The following is a 13,588-nucleotide window of genomic DNA, read 5'->3' as shown; positions in this document are numbered from 1 at the left end:
ATGAAAAAAAAAAAAAAAAAAAAAAAGCAAAGCCATATATCAAACACACAAATCATGATGGGATGGGATAAACGACGACCTTTCCGGTAGCTCTAGAAGTTTCTAGATAGCCAAAGGCCTCAATAGCTTTTGAAAACGAGAACGGGGAGTTCGGGTCAATCACCGGCTTCAGCTTCTTGCTCTCCAAGTAAGGCTTGAGCTTCTCCAAAACAGAAGCGCTTCGAGTCAGAACAAACGTGAAAGCCGGCGGAGTTATGGCCCCGAATCCGACGACTGTTGTGACCACTTTCCCTCCCACTTTCACTGCCTTCACTGCCCTCTCAGATTGCCCTATCATCCTCACCAACAATACATTTAGTTTCCTTAGGCAACAAGAATACTCACTAAATTACTAGTGTGCATAACTTTGAATGATGATGAAAGGAAAAGTTTCAGCCTTTGGAAATAAAACAATGAACAAGCCAAAGACACTAAACTGTGTAAAAGAGATTTGCCTGTGTCGTACTCAACGATGCTTTGAATTTACTCACCGACTGAATCGTAAACCACATCGAATTTCTCAGCGAGGTCTTCAAAGTTGTCTTTTGTGTAATCAATAGCCAAATCAGCTCCCAAACTTTTCAGTAACTCCAACTTTGCAGTGCTTGCCGTGGCTGCCACTTTGGAAGCCCCAAAAACATGTTTTGCAAGCTGAATAACAAAGCACATGAAAGCGAAACTACTCTATGAAATTAACCACAGTTTATTTTTATCGACACTTTTTAAGACCAATTAAGCAAGGTTAAAAAAAACTCGAATTTTTGTCAGTTTTCGAGGGTTATGTTGTTATTTCATCGCCGGAATTCTAAAAAGGGTACAAAATTCTGTCGAAAACCGGATATTTTTTTTCTTTATAATTCAGCCGCTGGTATTTTCGTGAAATAGAACCAACAACCAAGGGAATTTTAACCCTTGCAAGTAAGTGATGATGTGTTTACACCTGAATGGCCTGAGTTCCGACTCCTCCGGCGCCGCCAAGAATGAGAACTGACTGTCCGGCGGAGAGGCGAGCGAGCTCGAGCCCCTCGTAGGCCGTGAGTGTGGCCATGGGCAAGCTAGCCGCTTCTATGAAGCTCAAATTCTCGGGCTTCGAGGCCAAGACTCTCTCCTCCGCGGCCGTGTACTCGGCCAAAGTACCAAACTGTTTCAAGTTATCCAAACCTCTCTCGTTGATGCTTCCGTACACCTCGTCGCCAACTTTGAACTTCTTTACTTGGGCTCCAAGTTTCGCCACCACTCCAGCGACATCGTACCCCGGGACGGTCTGCAAATAACAAAACATGATAATTAACCATCTTATATACATATATGAGAGAGAGAGAGAGGGATTTACGGGAAAAGGCGGGTCAGAGGCTGCGATGAAGCCGTTGATCCTCTTGAAATCGACGGGGTTCAGAGACACAGCGACGACCTTGATCAACACTTGGTCTTCCTTCACTTGAGGAACAGGGAAGTCGGTTTCGAACCTCAACACTTCTCCGGATTTTCCGTATTCGGAGTATACCCAAGCCTTGTTCAGCAAGGGAATTCGATCCATCAAGAAAGCTTTCAGAGATAGAGAGAGAGGGCTATAAGAGAAACCTTTTAGAAAGCTGTCATGTATGATGATATAAATCACTAAGTATAGAATTGTAGAGTGGCTTAATATTATAATAAAAATCATTGTTGGAGTAGAGTGAAGTGGTTAACAAAGGTCCCACATGTGACATACCTTCTAATAAATTCATAATCTATAGTTGCTAAATGAGAGAAACAAACAAACAAAATAAAGTCAACAAATCTGTAATATGATACATATGCATTAACAATAATGAATTCAAGCATCAACTTTGCCATAATAGTAATTATTAGTAGATAATAAGGGGCTAATATAGAATAGTTAGAAGTAGTATTGGAGGCAATAAAATGCATTGAACATTTATATGAGCTCCCAAAATATCCAAATTCATCTTTTATTAGTCATTCTCACAAATCTGATCACCAAAAGCCTTTTCAATACTTTGAAGAAGCTCAAACTTTTTATATTCATGATATTGCATAAAAAGGTTACATCAAACAAGCCGCGCTAATTTTATTGCAAGCCGAGACACGAAAACAAGCCGGGACAACAAACAAGCCGCTATTTTTAATTAATTGCAAGCCGAGATACAAAACAAAACGGGGAAAAGACACTACACAGAAGACTAATATCGTTTTTTATTATTATTTATTAATGACCTTTTTGACCTCATGGAATGGGATGAACGACAATCTTTCCGGTGGCTCGGGAAGTCTCGAGATAGGCAAAAGCCTCGAGGGTCTTGGAAAACGGGAATAAGCCTTTGGGGTCGATCAACGGCTTGATCTTTCCACTCACCAAGTAAGGTTCGAGTTTCTCCAAAGTCTCGGCGGTCGAGTTGAGGAAGAAAAATATCGCTCCCGGTGCCGGGCCCACTATACTCACAACCTTCCCGCCTTCTTTCACCACCTTCAAACCCAGCTCTGCTTGACCTGTTATATTCGCGCCAAAAAAAAAAGTCAAAATCTCACTACACTACATGCAAAACATAACTAGAAAAGCAACACGTCACGATTAAACATTTTCCGTCTCAAAGTTTCCTCAATCTAGACGTGACAAAGAGGATACTAGAGATTTTTATCGAAGTTTGAAACAAGGGCTTACCAACAGCGTCAAAAACAACATCGTATTTCTCGTTGAGGTCTACGAAATTCTGTTTAGTGTAGTCAATGGCCAAATCAGCTCCCAAACTTCTCAACAACTCCAATTTCGCCGTGCTCGCAGTGGCCGCCACTTTGGATGCCCCGAAAACATGTTTCGCCAACTGAAGATTCGAGGATTAATTAACTCATGCGATGTTTTGTAGCATGAAAAAAAAATGAGAAGATGCAAGTTTTTTAGTTTTCCTATGGGTTTTTTGGTATAATCTGAAAAAGAAATATGTTTAATATGCCTACATTACTATTTCAGTTTAATACTTAATAGATTCTAAAATGTAGATAAAAAAAATCATCATCTCAATTTAAGTCCCCACTTATATTTTCAAATTTTCTCATCTACTAAACTAGCATATTTTTTTCCCGATCTAAAAATAAAAAAATAGTACTAGCGAAAAAATTTAGGAGTAGACTCGATGCGAGAGCTATGCAAAACACGACCATACAGTTCGAGTTTACAATCTTCACACACCACCAAAAAAAAAAAATTATGCCACCCTAAAACTCGAAGAGGTATACTAACGAATCAGGTCGCAACCAAAATACATATGTTAAACTTTCCCCCAAAAAACAAATTCCTCACATAATAGCCCAACAGAATTGACCGAAGATTCGTGTGAAATCTCTACGTAAGATCTTCATCGCACAGCTAAAAAGAAACACAATACAAACGAAGAGCAGGTAGTGTCATTTGGTCGCGCACTAAAGTGATAGAACAACGAGGGCGCGACCAAAATACATGTCAAATTAAAAAAAAAAAAAAAAAAAAAGAATCCCACGCCGAAAAGCCTAACATAATAAAACTTACAAAAAAATTAGGTAACTAGCCAACTAAAACGTTTGAGATTGCTATATAGCCAACGTTTCGTAAATATTAGGTAAATAGCCATAAAGATAACGTGTCATTTTTGGTTTGCCCTTTCATTGAAATAAAAGGTGGGATATTTACGTCAATTTACACGTGTTAATACATGAACGTGGCTATTTATCTAAAATTTACGAAACGATGGCTACATAGCAATGTGAAACTGTAAATATGAATATATACCTAATGGACTCTAACATTTAAGCACGAATTCTACGTAGGATCTTGATTGAGTCGCGAATAAAAACCTGTATGATATGTGTCCCGACTCCACCGGCGCCTCCGAGAACAAGGACCGATTTTCCGGCGGAAAGTCCGCCCCTTTCGAGCCCTTCGTAGGCGGTTTCCATTGCCAGAGGAATACTGGCGGCCTCGACAAAGCTCAGATTCTTGGGCTTGAGTGCCAAGAGCTTCTCCGAGCCGACGGTGTATTCGGCCAAAGTACCAAACCTCGCGGGTTTCGAGGCACCCGATTCGTTGATATCTCCGTACACCTCGTCGCCCAATTTAAACTTGCTCACTCTATCACCCACTTTCACCACCACACCGGCAACATCCAAACCCGGGACAATCTATTGTTTGCAAGAAATAAACCTCAAAAGCTATCAAAATAGTATTTGTTAGTAAAAACTTTGAACCTTGAATTGCTTTTAATTCTTTTCTTTTCTTTTTTCTTCTTTTTAAAGAGATGAAGAACAAGGGTCGAAGTTCATCGGTTTTTGGTGGAAATTCGCACGAGAAAATTGAAACCAACAATGCTATCAAAACGCTACTATGAATCAAATTTTGAACCTTGAATTGCTTATATGCTATTTTTTTCTTAGGGTAAAAAAAAATTCATGAAATTCATCGGTGTTTGGTGGAAATTCGTGGAAGCCGAATTCCATGAGAAAATTGAAACCAAAACAATGTTATCAAAACGCTATTTATTTATCAAGGTTTGAACCTTGAATTGCTTGTATGCAACCGAATTTCATGAGAAAATCGAAACCAACAAAAGCCACTTTTTTAGTAAATTTGGCGGCATTTCTGCACAATGGAAAGGACAGACAAAGTCTCTCATAACTTAAAGAACAAGCAAGCTCGGAATAAGGAACAAGGTTTACCTATGGAATGAATAAACGAATTCAGTGATTCTATTATAATATCCATCTAGAAAGGAACAAGGAATTGATGTAGATCTAGGAGAGACTCACTGGAAGAGATTCAACGGCTCTGAGAGCGCCGTGAATCCGCTTGAAATCGACGGGGTTGATCGAAGCAGCGACGACCTTGATGAGGACTTGATCGTCGTTGACCTCGGGAACTGGAACATTTTCCTCGTACTTCAACACCTCCGAGGTTTGTCCGAAGTCGGAGTAGATCCAGGCCTTGTGCACAGTCGGAATACTGGAAGAAGCCATTGACGGACTCGAACACAGCTTCAACGCGAGAAGTGGTTTTAAATTTAATGGAGTTTGATATTTTTATTTTATTTTATACAACTAATCATCAAAATATCTGAATTAAGGTGTGGTGTGGCTTGTATTGTATATAACAAAGTAGCAATTAAAAAGGGAAATAGTGCATGAAAAACGTGTGCGTGTGTGATCGCTCAGGCAACACGTGTTGGACTTATCTACAGTGTGGGCACATATAATGATCATAATCATATCAATCTCCTTTGTATTGGAATGTGAATCCATTACATTATTAGAATTCTGCTTTGGATTCTTATCTCCTTTTTTTTTTTTTTTTTTTTTCCTGTTTCCTTTATTTGTTTATATTTTTCTTTTTGTCAACTTTCAGAGGTAATGCTAAAATGGAGAATGATTTAGTCTCCTGTTAATTACGTATTATTAGTCTTTCTGTTTCATATATGGACGAGCTATTAATCCGTGACAAAATCCCTGAATTGGAATGCCTATAAACACAATGCCACTTTCTTTTTATCATGCTCAAGACGAACATGTTAATGTTCTGTCAAGACTCCATAAGAATTTATGATTTCTAAAATCCCTGGTTAAGATGTTTGACTACGTTTTTTTTTTTTTTTTTTTTTAATTACACGAACTAAATCATATGAAACGTTAAAATTGCAATCTACCCAACGTTTAGAAATTTTTGTTTACATAATCAAGTTCGATCATGTGACAATCAAACCAAAAATTAACTTCCGATTTCGCCATTTTTATTTAAATTTTTAAATAAAATAAATAATTAATAAAAATTAATTATTTATTGTTTATTAAAATTCTAAACGTGCATACCGTCAAACCTCTCTCTCTCTCTCTCTCTCTCTCCAGAAGACTACACGGAAGCAAATTCTCTTCCATCCCGCTCCTCCCAGCGTCGCCGGAGCTCTCTGATCCGCTAGATCCTTAATATCATGTTTGAAATTTGATCTGTTGCTAAATTGCCTTTTTTTTTCCTTTGCAACTGTTACTGCTTAAACGACAATTTTACCAAAACGTTGGCTTGATTTTTAAAACCAGAGCTGTCACAGCTGGCTCGAGACACAGGTTTTGTGATTTCAACTACAATTCATACACCTTTAGAAAGATGGTTCTATTTTTTTTTTTAACCACGTGAATATGAACAAAAGTTAGAAAGAGAAATCCTACTATGGTCATGTTACAGTATTTGTACGGGGAAAAAAAAAGCAAAATAAGAAGAAACTAAGCTGTAAAGATGGTAGAGTCGTTATCTCTAAAGACTTTTCTTAGTATTGACTGCCCAAAGATCAAAGGCTGTCCATTGTCTTTGTTCAATCTGCGAACCAGACATTACTTGCCCTACAAGTTACACGCACAATTAAGCTTTCACGTCGAGCCCTAGTCCCACCAATGCCATTTGGTTAGATTGGGCTTTTCTCCGATGGTTCTTTCAAACAGTTACTTGTCGAGTAAAACAAAATTCGACCAAAAAAAAAAAACCCTTCTTTTGATTTAAATCATCTAAAAACACTATTAGTATACAATCAGCAATTCGGCGACTTCAATGTTCTAGAAATTTGATCTTGTCGAGACAGTCTTGCATTTGCTTGCTAACCTGGGGTGACAGAGAAGCCCCGACCAGAAGCTTATAATGCTCAAACTTGGATTCCTCGCACTTCAGAGCCTCGTTTCTACACGCCCTAATGCTTCCTAAACCCCCAAAAAAGACAAGATTAATCTAGCCCAACCAAGATCGAGAAACAATACGAGTTCTAAAGCGAAAAACTACCAGTCAAGTTCAACAAGCTGATCACCACAGGGCAATTTCCGATATTCTTCACGAGGGTAATCGCCGACCAAACGTTCTGGTAGTCCTGTCTCGAGGCTCTAATGACACAGACTTTTGTGATGTGGTTCACGTATTTCACTGCAACGAAAAAAAAGAACATTTCGGAACCGAGTTAAGTCGAGACCTCAAACACTGGAACACGCAAGAGATTCACCTTGGAGAGAGACCGCGGAAGAAGCCAGACCACACTCTCCGAAGTTGACGAGAATGCTGTCTCTGATTGCCTTGGTCAGATTGTAGTTGGTTAGGATTATCGGATCGTCGGTCCCGAGGTCTCTGTTAGGGTTCAAATTCACCTCCACAACCATGTAACGATTCTTGAATCCAACCATGGTTCTCTTCTAAGTTATATCTGAAACGAATCGAGAGAATGACCGATTCACAAATTTATTTCTCTAAGAAGTTGTGTTCGACAAATAAATTCGTAATACAGGAACAAATAAATCGGCATTGCTCGATCAATCTGAGTTATAATGTTTTGTAGATCTGTGTCCTCTGCGGTTTCGAAGTTTCGAGCAATTATTGGACTATAACAAGCAAGTGTCTTTGATGGTACACTAAATTTCTGATAGTTGGAACTTGGAAACTATTATTAATTTTTTTTTTTTAATTCTTTTCATCTTCTGCAAGAGCTACACCGCAATGGACCGAATTCAGCTCAGATTCTCGTTTCTACCTAAAAACCCTCTTTTGAGAACCCTAAAATCATAACCTAAAACCAAACTAAAATCAATTAACAAACTCAATTAAAACATAGAATCCAGTAAAAACATAACTGAGAAATAGTAATAAAAATCAACATTCTAACCTAAACTGAAGAATCGAAAACTGTCGGCGTGCGGTGATTGACGGTGTTGCTCGAGAAAAAGTTCGAGAGAAGAGAAAGAAGAGGATCGAGAGAGGGTGAGGAAAAATATCCGGTCCAAAAACAAGAAAAAGGAAAAGTTAATGGTTTTAATTCTAAAACTAAAGTGTATAAGGGTATGTTTGTAAAAATACACGTGTTAATTTTAGACATATTGCACATATTAACATGCATGTTTCTTAAAACTTCCCCTATTTTTTTTTTAGATAGTAAAACTTCCCCTATGTTATTGCGGATCATATAGGTTTAAAAAAATTTAGTTTTTCATTTATTAATTTGTATTAAGTCACCATAAGTGACGTGTCTTTTCTCTTCTTTTTAATAGGCTAGTTTATATTTCTTCTTTGTCCAATCATGTGACCTACGTGGCACCTTTACTTTACTGTTTCATTGGCGTATATATACGCTCATACTCTATGAACTATCCTTTCTTAATGTTGAGATAATCAATATATCTTTTGAGCCATCTTCTCTCTATTTCTTGATATGGCATCGAAGCTTCAACTTTGGCTTCGAAAGAGGTGAAACTCGATCATGACGATTGCTTCAGTGATGACGATGGAGGACACGACAAGCTCTGCACCCGCAAGAGCGAATCCGATTGTTTTTAACAATTCAATCGGAATGAAGCTCTATCTCAACAACTTTCTCGTTTGGAGAAAGCAAGTGCTCACTACAGTGAGAGGACACGATCTACATGATTATCTTCTTGGCACCGGCGTAGTTCCGGTGAAGTTTGCAGAGCTCAGAGATGAAGAGCTGGAGAAGATAAATCAGGCGTTCCGAATGTGGGAGAGGCAAGATCAACTGCTCGTTTCTTGGCTTCTCTCATCAATGACTAAAGGAATCTTGTCTCGCATGGTGAGATGCGATTCTTCTGCTCAGATCTGGAAAACGATTGAGGTATACTTCGCTCAACAAATAAAAGCTAAAATCTCTCGATTCAGAATATTATTCAATAACTGACCTTTAGACTCACAGTGAAAAGAGGAACTCAATTTGATTCATAAGATATTGATATTCATGCGTATCTGCGTCTTCGATCCAAAACTCGAGGTTTTATTCGTGATCTCGCTCGCTTGGGGTTGTCCCATACCAAGTTTTGTCGTCATATACTAGTGCTTGGGCGTTCTAGCTATGGAAGCTCATATTGGATCGTTATGGTTCTTTGTAAGGGCAGCGGGCTTCACCGGGTCAATTGGAAAAAAATTACCATTACAAACTGTAATATGGTCGAATCACTAGTACAAAATATAGCATCAGGTGCGACTTTTTTCGCACCTGAAAGTGCAAAAGTCGCACCTGAAAGTACTTTCAGGTGCGACTTTAGATGCGACAAAGTCGCACCCGAAAGTCCCACCTGATAATCCTCTTGATTATCAGGTGCGAAAAGTCGCACCTGAAAGTCTTGATTATCAGGTGCGACTAGTCGCACCTGAAAGTCTTGTTTATCAGGTGCTAAACTAATCTTAACCTAAACTTAATTTTAACCTAAACTAATCACATTATTATAACCTAAACTTATTTTTAACCTAAACTAATTTTAACCTAAACTTAATTTTAACCTAAACTAATTTTAACCTAAACTTAATTTTAACCTAAACTAATTTTAACCTAAACTTAATTTTAACCTAAACTAATTTTAACCTAAACTTAATTTTAACTTAAACTAATCATATTATTATAACCTAAACTTAATTTTAACCTAAACCTAATTTTAACCTAAACTTAATTTTAACCTAAACTAATTTTAACCTAAACCTAATTTTAACCTAAACTAGTTCTCACAAATCCATTCGGGTTTGATTTTCTTACCAAAATGTCCGTGAATTCGGTCTCGTCGCTCGCGCGATAGCTCCCGTCATGTCTCGGGCCGCGTCTCGTCGTCTCGAACCATCACTGTGGGCTCTGCGTAGCCCGCCCTAATCGAGTCTAGACCCTCGATAATCAAACTCAAACAACACAAACTCATCAACAATTCAAATCACCATCAAAGTCCCGAGCTATCAAATTTTCTTTCGAAACAACCATATCAATAACAACTCATTATTACGGCCAAAAACAACCCCCACACTCATATACCCACACGGCCAAAAACAACCCCCACGGCCAAGTCAAATTCACACGGCCAAGACTAAAATTCCACACGGCCAAAGGAATCCACACACGGCCAAAACAATCCAAGGTCACCCAATCGTCCAAATATCAAGAACAACCTTGATTACTCAATCCCAAATCATATTTTTGAGTACAATAACATCAAATCACGTCCAGAAAATCAAAACCCCTAATTATTCAAATTCAAAACCCTAAATACCTAATTCCAGTCCAAAATTCAATGGAAATTCCAACAAAATCATCTCAATTTCACAATTTCAAGCAATAAACATCACCACCGAGCCTAATTAAACATCAAAACTCAATCAATTCTTCGAGATTTCTCATTGAAATTAAAAACCCCCAAAATGAATTTCAAACTCTAGATCCAAAAAATCCATTTCGGATGACAGAATTTCTCACCTATTTCAAGGGATTCGGCCTCCCCGGTGTGGTCTCTCTCTTTCCCGGCGTCTCTTTCTCGGGCGGCGGCCACGGCGAGCTCACAGCGGTGGCGCTCTGCTCGGCTGGGACGCGCGCGCGGTGGAGCTGTGATGGCACGCGAGGGCTGAGCGAATAGGAAGAAGAAGAAGGTGAGGAAAGGATGATGGTGGTCGGGATGGTGATGAGGGATGGTTCTCGTTTGCTGGAATTTTTTTTTTTCTTGTTCTCTGCAGGTGACTAAGCGAAATGAAGAGGAAGAATAGAAGAAAAACGAGGAAGATAAAGAAAGAAAGAAGGAAATGAATAGAAAAAATTTTAAACAATCAGGTGCAGGTGCGACTTTGTCGCACCTAACAATTTTTTAAACTATCTGGTGCGAAAAGTCGCACCTGATACTCAAAAGAAAAAATAATTTAAGCGAAATTTTTTGGACTTCTGGTTGACAGTCTGGTGCGACTAGTCGCACCCGAAAATCATTTAGATGCGACTTTTAGGTGCGACTAGTCGCATCTGATAGTCATGCGCATCATAAAACCAAATTTGTAGAAGTGGAATGGCCGACATTTACAGTTTAAAATTAATTTTTTAGAAGAAAAGAAATAGTGGATGGAGTCACGGACACTTTGAAAACATAGTTTTAGTTATTGTGGAATTTGTAATGGAACATAGAATGTTGTGTTCTGTCTCGGACTGCAAACGGACAATTGCGTGTTTGTATCATCATCTTCCGTTGATTCGGAGCCGGTGCCAACCACGCATTGTGAAAAGACCAAATTGCCCATAAGAATTGAAAAGTCCACTTCTACCGCCTCCATTTTCTGGTAGAAAAAGAGAGCTATATGTCTCATATATACAAATATTACAATATACTCGTCCCAGAAAAAAAAAAAAATGTTCAATTCATGCACGAATATTTATTTAGCAACCCTATACGTAATTTCTTTACATGAATTGTTCTCTCTCAGGTAATATAATATGCTTCTTATAAATAATATGCCCTCAACTTAATATGTCACAAAAAAAAAGTACATACATGATTTGTATTCATAAGTAGAGAGAGAGAGATAAATATACTACAAGGGCTTAGCAGTACAAAGCATGTAGCCGGAAATAAGTGAGGTCAGGGCAAGAGAAGCAAAAGCCGCAAAGGAAAACCCGACCGACACGTGAGCCGTGTCGGGGAACTTGTCTTTCCCCCAATTTGACTGCCAATCATAGACTCGGGTCGAAGCTGACGAGGATGCTGACATCAGCAAATAAGAGATCGCCTAAAAAAACAACCCCAGAAAATAAAATAAATGGTGAGTTTTAGTGTGTACATGGATGGATGGACATTTTTTATGTCACACTAGTCACTAGATATAAAATATTAATAATAAATAAAAAAATATTTAAATTTTATGTGCCCTTTGCTATGTAATTAGTACAATCAAATCTTTGCATATATGATATATCCCACATAAATATTCTCCAACGTTGCATGTTGCTTAAGCTTATTTGAAAGAATCTAAAAATAACGTGCAAAAATAAAGGGAGTGAGAAAATTTTGTGAATTTTGTTTATGCTTGCGGAATCTAAACTTTTTCCTCTTCTATCGATCCTTTGTAGCATAGGCGGAATCTGATTTTTTAAGAGATTAAAAGTTGCGTTGGCTTCATCAAAATTGTTGTTTCTGTTTCAACCATTGATTGCGCCAAGTGAAAAAGAAAAGGTGTTACTAAATAAACAGGGAAAAATAACCACGCAAAGTCACATGTTTCTTTCTATATTGATAAAAAAAAAAAAAATGGTAGAGAAAAATAGTATATCAATAAGTTGTCCGATAAGTCAATAAATGCAAGCAAGGTCCACTATAATTCACATAAGAAATGAATAAATAAAATAATAGATGATAAATAAAATAAAACCCGACACTCTCTTTGAATGGAAGTATATGGTCCTAATGCTTCAATAATATCAATTCTCTCAAAGACTACTAATAATACATGGTTGGACAATGTGGACAAAACCAAATGTCTATTTTGTATGTTAACAAGGTTAGGTACAATAATAAATAACAAACAATTCATCACACATCATTCAATCGAAAAAAGAAAAATTAAAAAAAGACTTACTTGATCAATGAAGAAATCAGAGTAATATCGAAACCGGTGTTGGACCAAGTGTTTCCGAGTTGTGACGAAATGAATCAAATCCAACAATTGAAACCCTGAATACACAAACCCAAGCAAATTCACTCCGAAACAATACCTGCAAATATAATAACAGATCAATAAATATCATGAACAAAATAATAATAATAAAAACAATAAATGATTACCTGAATTCCTTGTAGCGATAGAAGGAATCGAGAGCCCAACCCTGGTCCCGATTGGACGCCATTACAGCGAAGGAGATCAAGCAGAGAGCGAATCCGCAAACCCTAAGCCCCAAAAGAGCTCTCTTCGCCACGTCATGCGTTGACCTCCTCGTTGACGTCCTCGTCGCTGCTTTCCGAGTCAAGTCCGGCTTCAGTTTCCGGCGATTCGCGCTTCCAGGGCCAGCTTTTCCTCTTCTTTCTCCTCCTTCTTCTTCTTCCGCGACTCTCTCGTTGTCGTTTTCTCTCTCTTCTTCTTCTTCTTCTTCGTTGTCGTTTTCGTCGTCGTGGGATTCGACGGAGAGATGGTCATTTTTGGGAGAGTCGGACTTGGTGAGGACGACTAAAGGCTCGGCCGGGAAAGAGCGGTTGGGCTGGGCGTTGGGAATGGGTCTGAGCTCCGACCCGGCCCAAGAATAGTCGGAGTACGACCCGAAATCTCCTCCCGGAGATGGGGTTCTGTACGAACGGCTTGACTGTGGAGAGAGTGAAAAAGTCGACGGAGGTGAGTCCGTGACTGTCACGCGCTTCTCGTCGCTCTCTTGGCCTCTCATTTCTTGCTCTCACAGTGGTCGATCGGACTCTGGAGAGTTATGAGTACGACGAGACTTTTCTTCTTTTTTTTTTTTTTTTTTTTTGGGCAGTTGAAGAAGTGTTGTTTAATGGGACAAACCTTAGTTCTTCTGACGCAAACGTCATTGTTGGCCTTTTCTATACGGATTTTGCTCTTTTTTAAAAGCAGTTTACGAATTTTCAGTAATAATTTTGTTTTAGAATGTACTTCGTAGTTCGTACATGTCAGTTTTGGATTGGTCAGTAACATTTATGTATTCACGCGTGTATAGGGAGGAATTTAATGAGAAAGTGCATGAATTTCAGGAATAGTTCAAATAGAATTAATTACCACACACATATTTACATATCTATTTTTTTTAGTGAGTGG

At 38.5% G+C, this 13,588-nt stretch overlaps 4 protein-coding genes across 4 annotated transcripts; all 4 read right to left on the bottom strand.

The window, feature by feature from the left end:
- Nucleotides 1–33: 33 nt before the first annotated feature.
- LOC149406085 (2-methylene-furan-3-one reductase-like) lies at nucleotides 34–1,906 on the bottom strand. Its single transcript, XM_089613192.1, has 4 exons — nucleotides 1,373–1,906; nucleotides 980–1,303; nucleotides 531–690; nucleotides 34–330 (listed from the first exon to the last, which is right to left on the bottom strand). The coding sequence occupies exons 1-4, from the start codon at nucleotides 1,700–1,702 to the stop codon at nucleotides 53–55; spliced, it is 1,092 nt and encodes a 363-aa protein (XP_089469318.1). The 5' UTR covers nucleotides 1,703–1,906; the 3' UTR covers nucleotides 34–52.
- Nucleotides 1,907–2,038: 132 nt separating this feature from the next.
- LOC149406084 (2-methylene-furan-3-one reductase-like) lies at nucleotides 2,039–5,117 on the bottom strand. The gene is made up of 4 exons (XM_089613287.1): nucleotides 4,816–5,117; nucleotides 3,868–4,191; nucleotides 2,702–2,861; nucleotides 2,039–2,529 (listed from the first exon to the last, which is right to left on the bottom strand). The coding sequence occupies exons 1-4, from the start codon at nucleotides 5,020–5,022 to the stop codon at nucleotides 2,267–2,269; spliced, it is 954 nt and encodes a 317-aa protein (XP_089469413.1). The 5' UTR covers nucleotides 5,023–5,117; the 3' UTR covers nucleotides 2,039–2,266.
- Nucleotides 5,118–6,525: 1,408 nt separating this feature from the next.
- LOC149406083 (putative ribonuclease P/MRP protein subunit POP5) lies at nucleotides 6,526–7,814 on the bottom strand. Its single transcript, XM_089613385.1, has 4 exons — nucleotides 7,692–7,814; nucleotides 7,038–7,235; nucleotides 6,824–6,961; nucleotides 6,526–6,744 (listed from the first exon to the last, which is right to left on the bottom strand). The coding sequence occupies exons 2-4, from the start codon at nucleotides 7,213–7,215 to the stop codon at nucleotides 6,596–6,598; spliced, it is 465 nt and encodes a 154-aa protein (XP_089469511.1). The 5' UTR covers nucleotides 7,216–7,235; nucleotides 7,692–7,814; the 3' UTR covers nucleotides 6,526–6,595.
- Nucleotides 7,815–11,181: 3,367 nt separating this feature from the next.
- Nucleotides 11,182–13,346, bottom strand: LOC149406082 (CASP-like protein 4A1). The gene is made up of 3 exons (XM_089613091.1): nucleotides 12,610–13,346; nucleotides 12,404–12,539; nucleotides 11,182–11,557 (listed from the first exon to the last, which is right to left on the bottom strand). The coding sequence occupies exons 1-3, from the start codon at nucleotides 13,197–13,199 to the stop codon at nucleotides 11,363–11,365; spliced, it is 921 nt and encodes a 306-aa protein (XP_089469217.1). The 5' UTR covers nucleotides 13,200–13,346; the 3' UTR covers nucleotides 11,182–11,362.
- Nucleotides 13,347–13,588: the final 242 nt, after the last annotated feature.

This window comes from Urtica dioica, chromosome 1, assembly GCF_054948205.1.
Source record: "Urtica dioica subsp. dioica isolate 48M chromosome 1, U.dioica_male_clone48M_v1_H2, whole genome shotgun sequence".
In the NCBI taxonomy this organism is placed as follows: Eukaryota; Viridiplantae; Streptophyta; class Magnoliopsida; order Rosales; family Urticaceae; genus Urtica; species Urtica dioica.
Note: the sequence above shows the minus strand (reverse complement) of the source record. Positions and strands in the feature narration are given on the sequence as shown.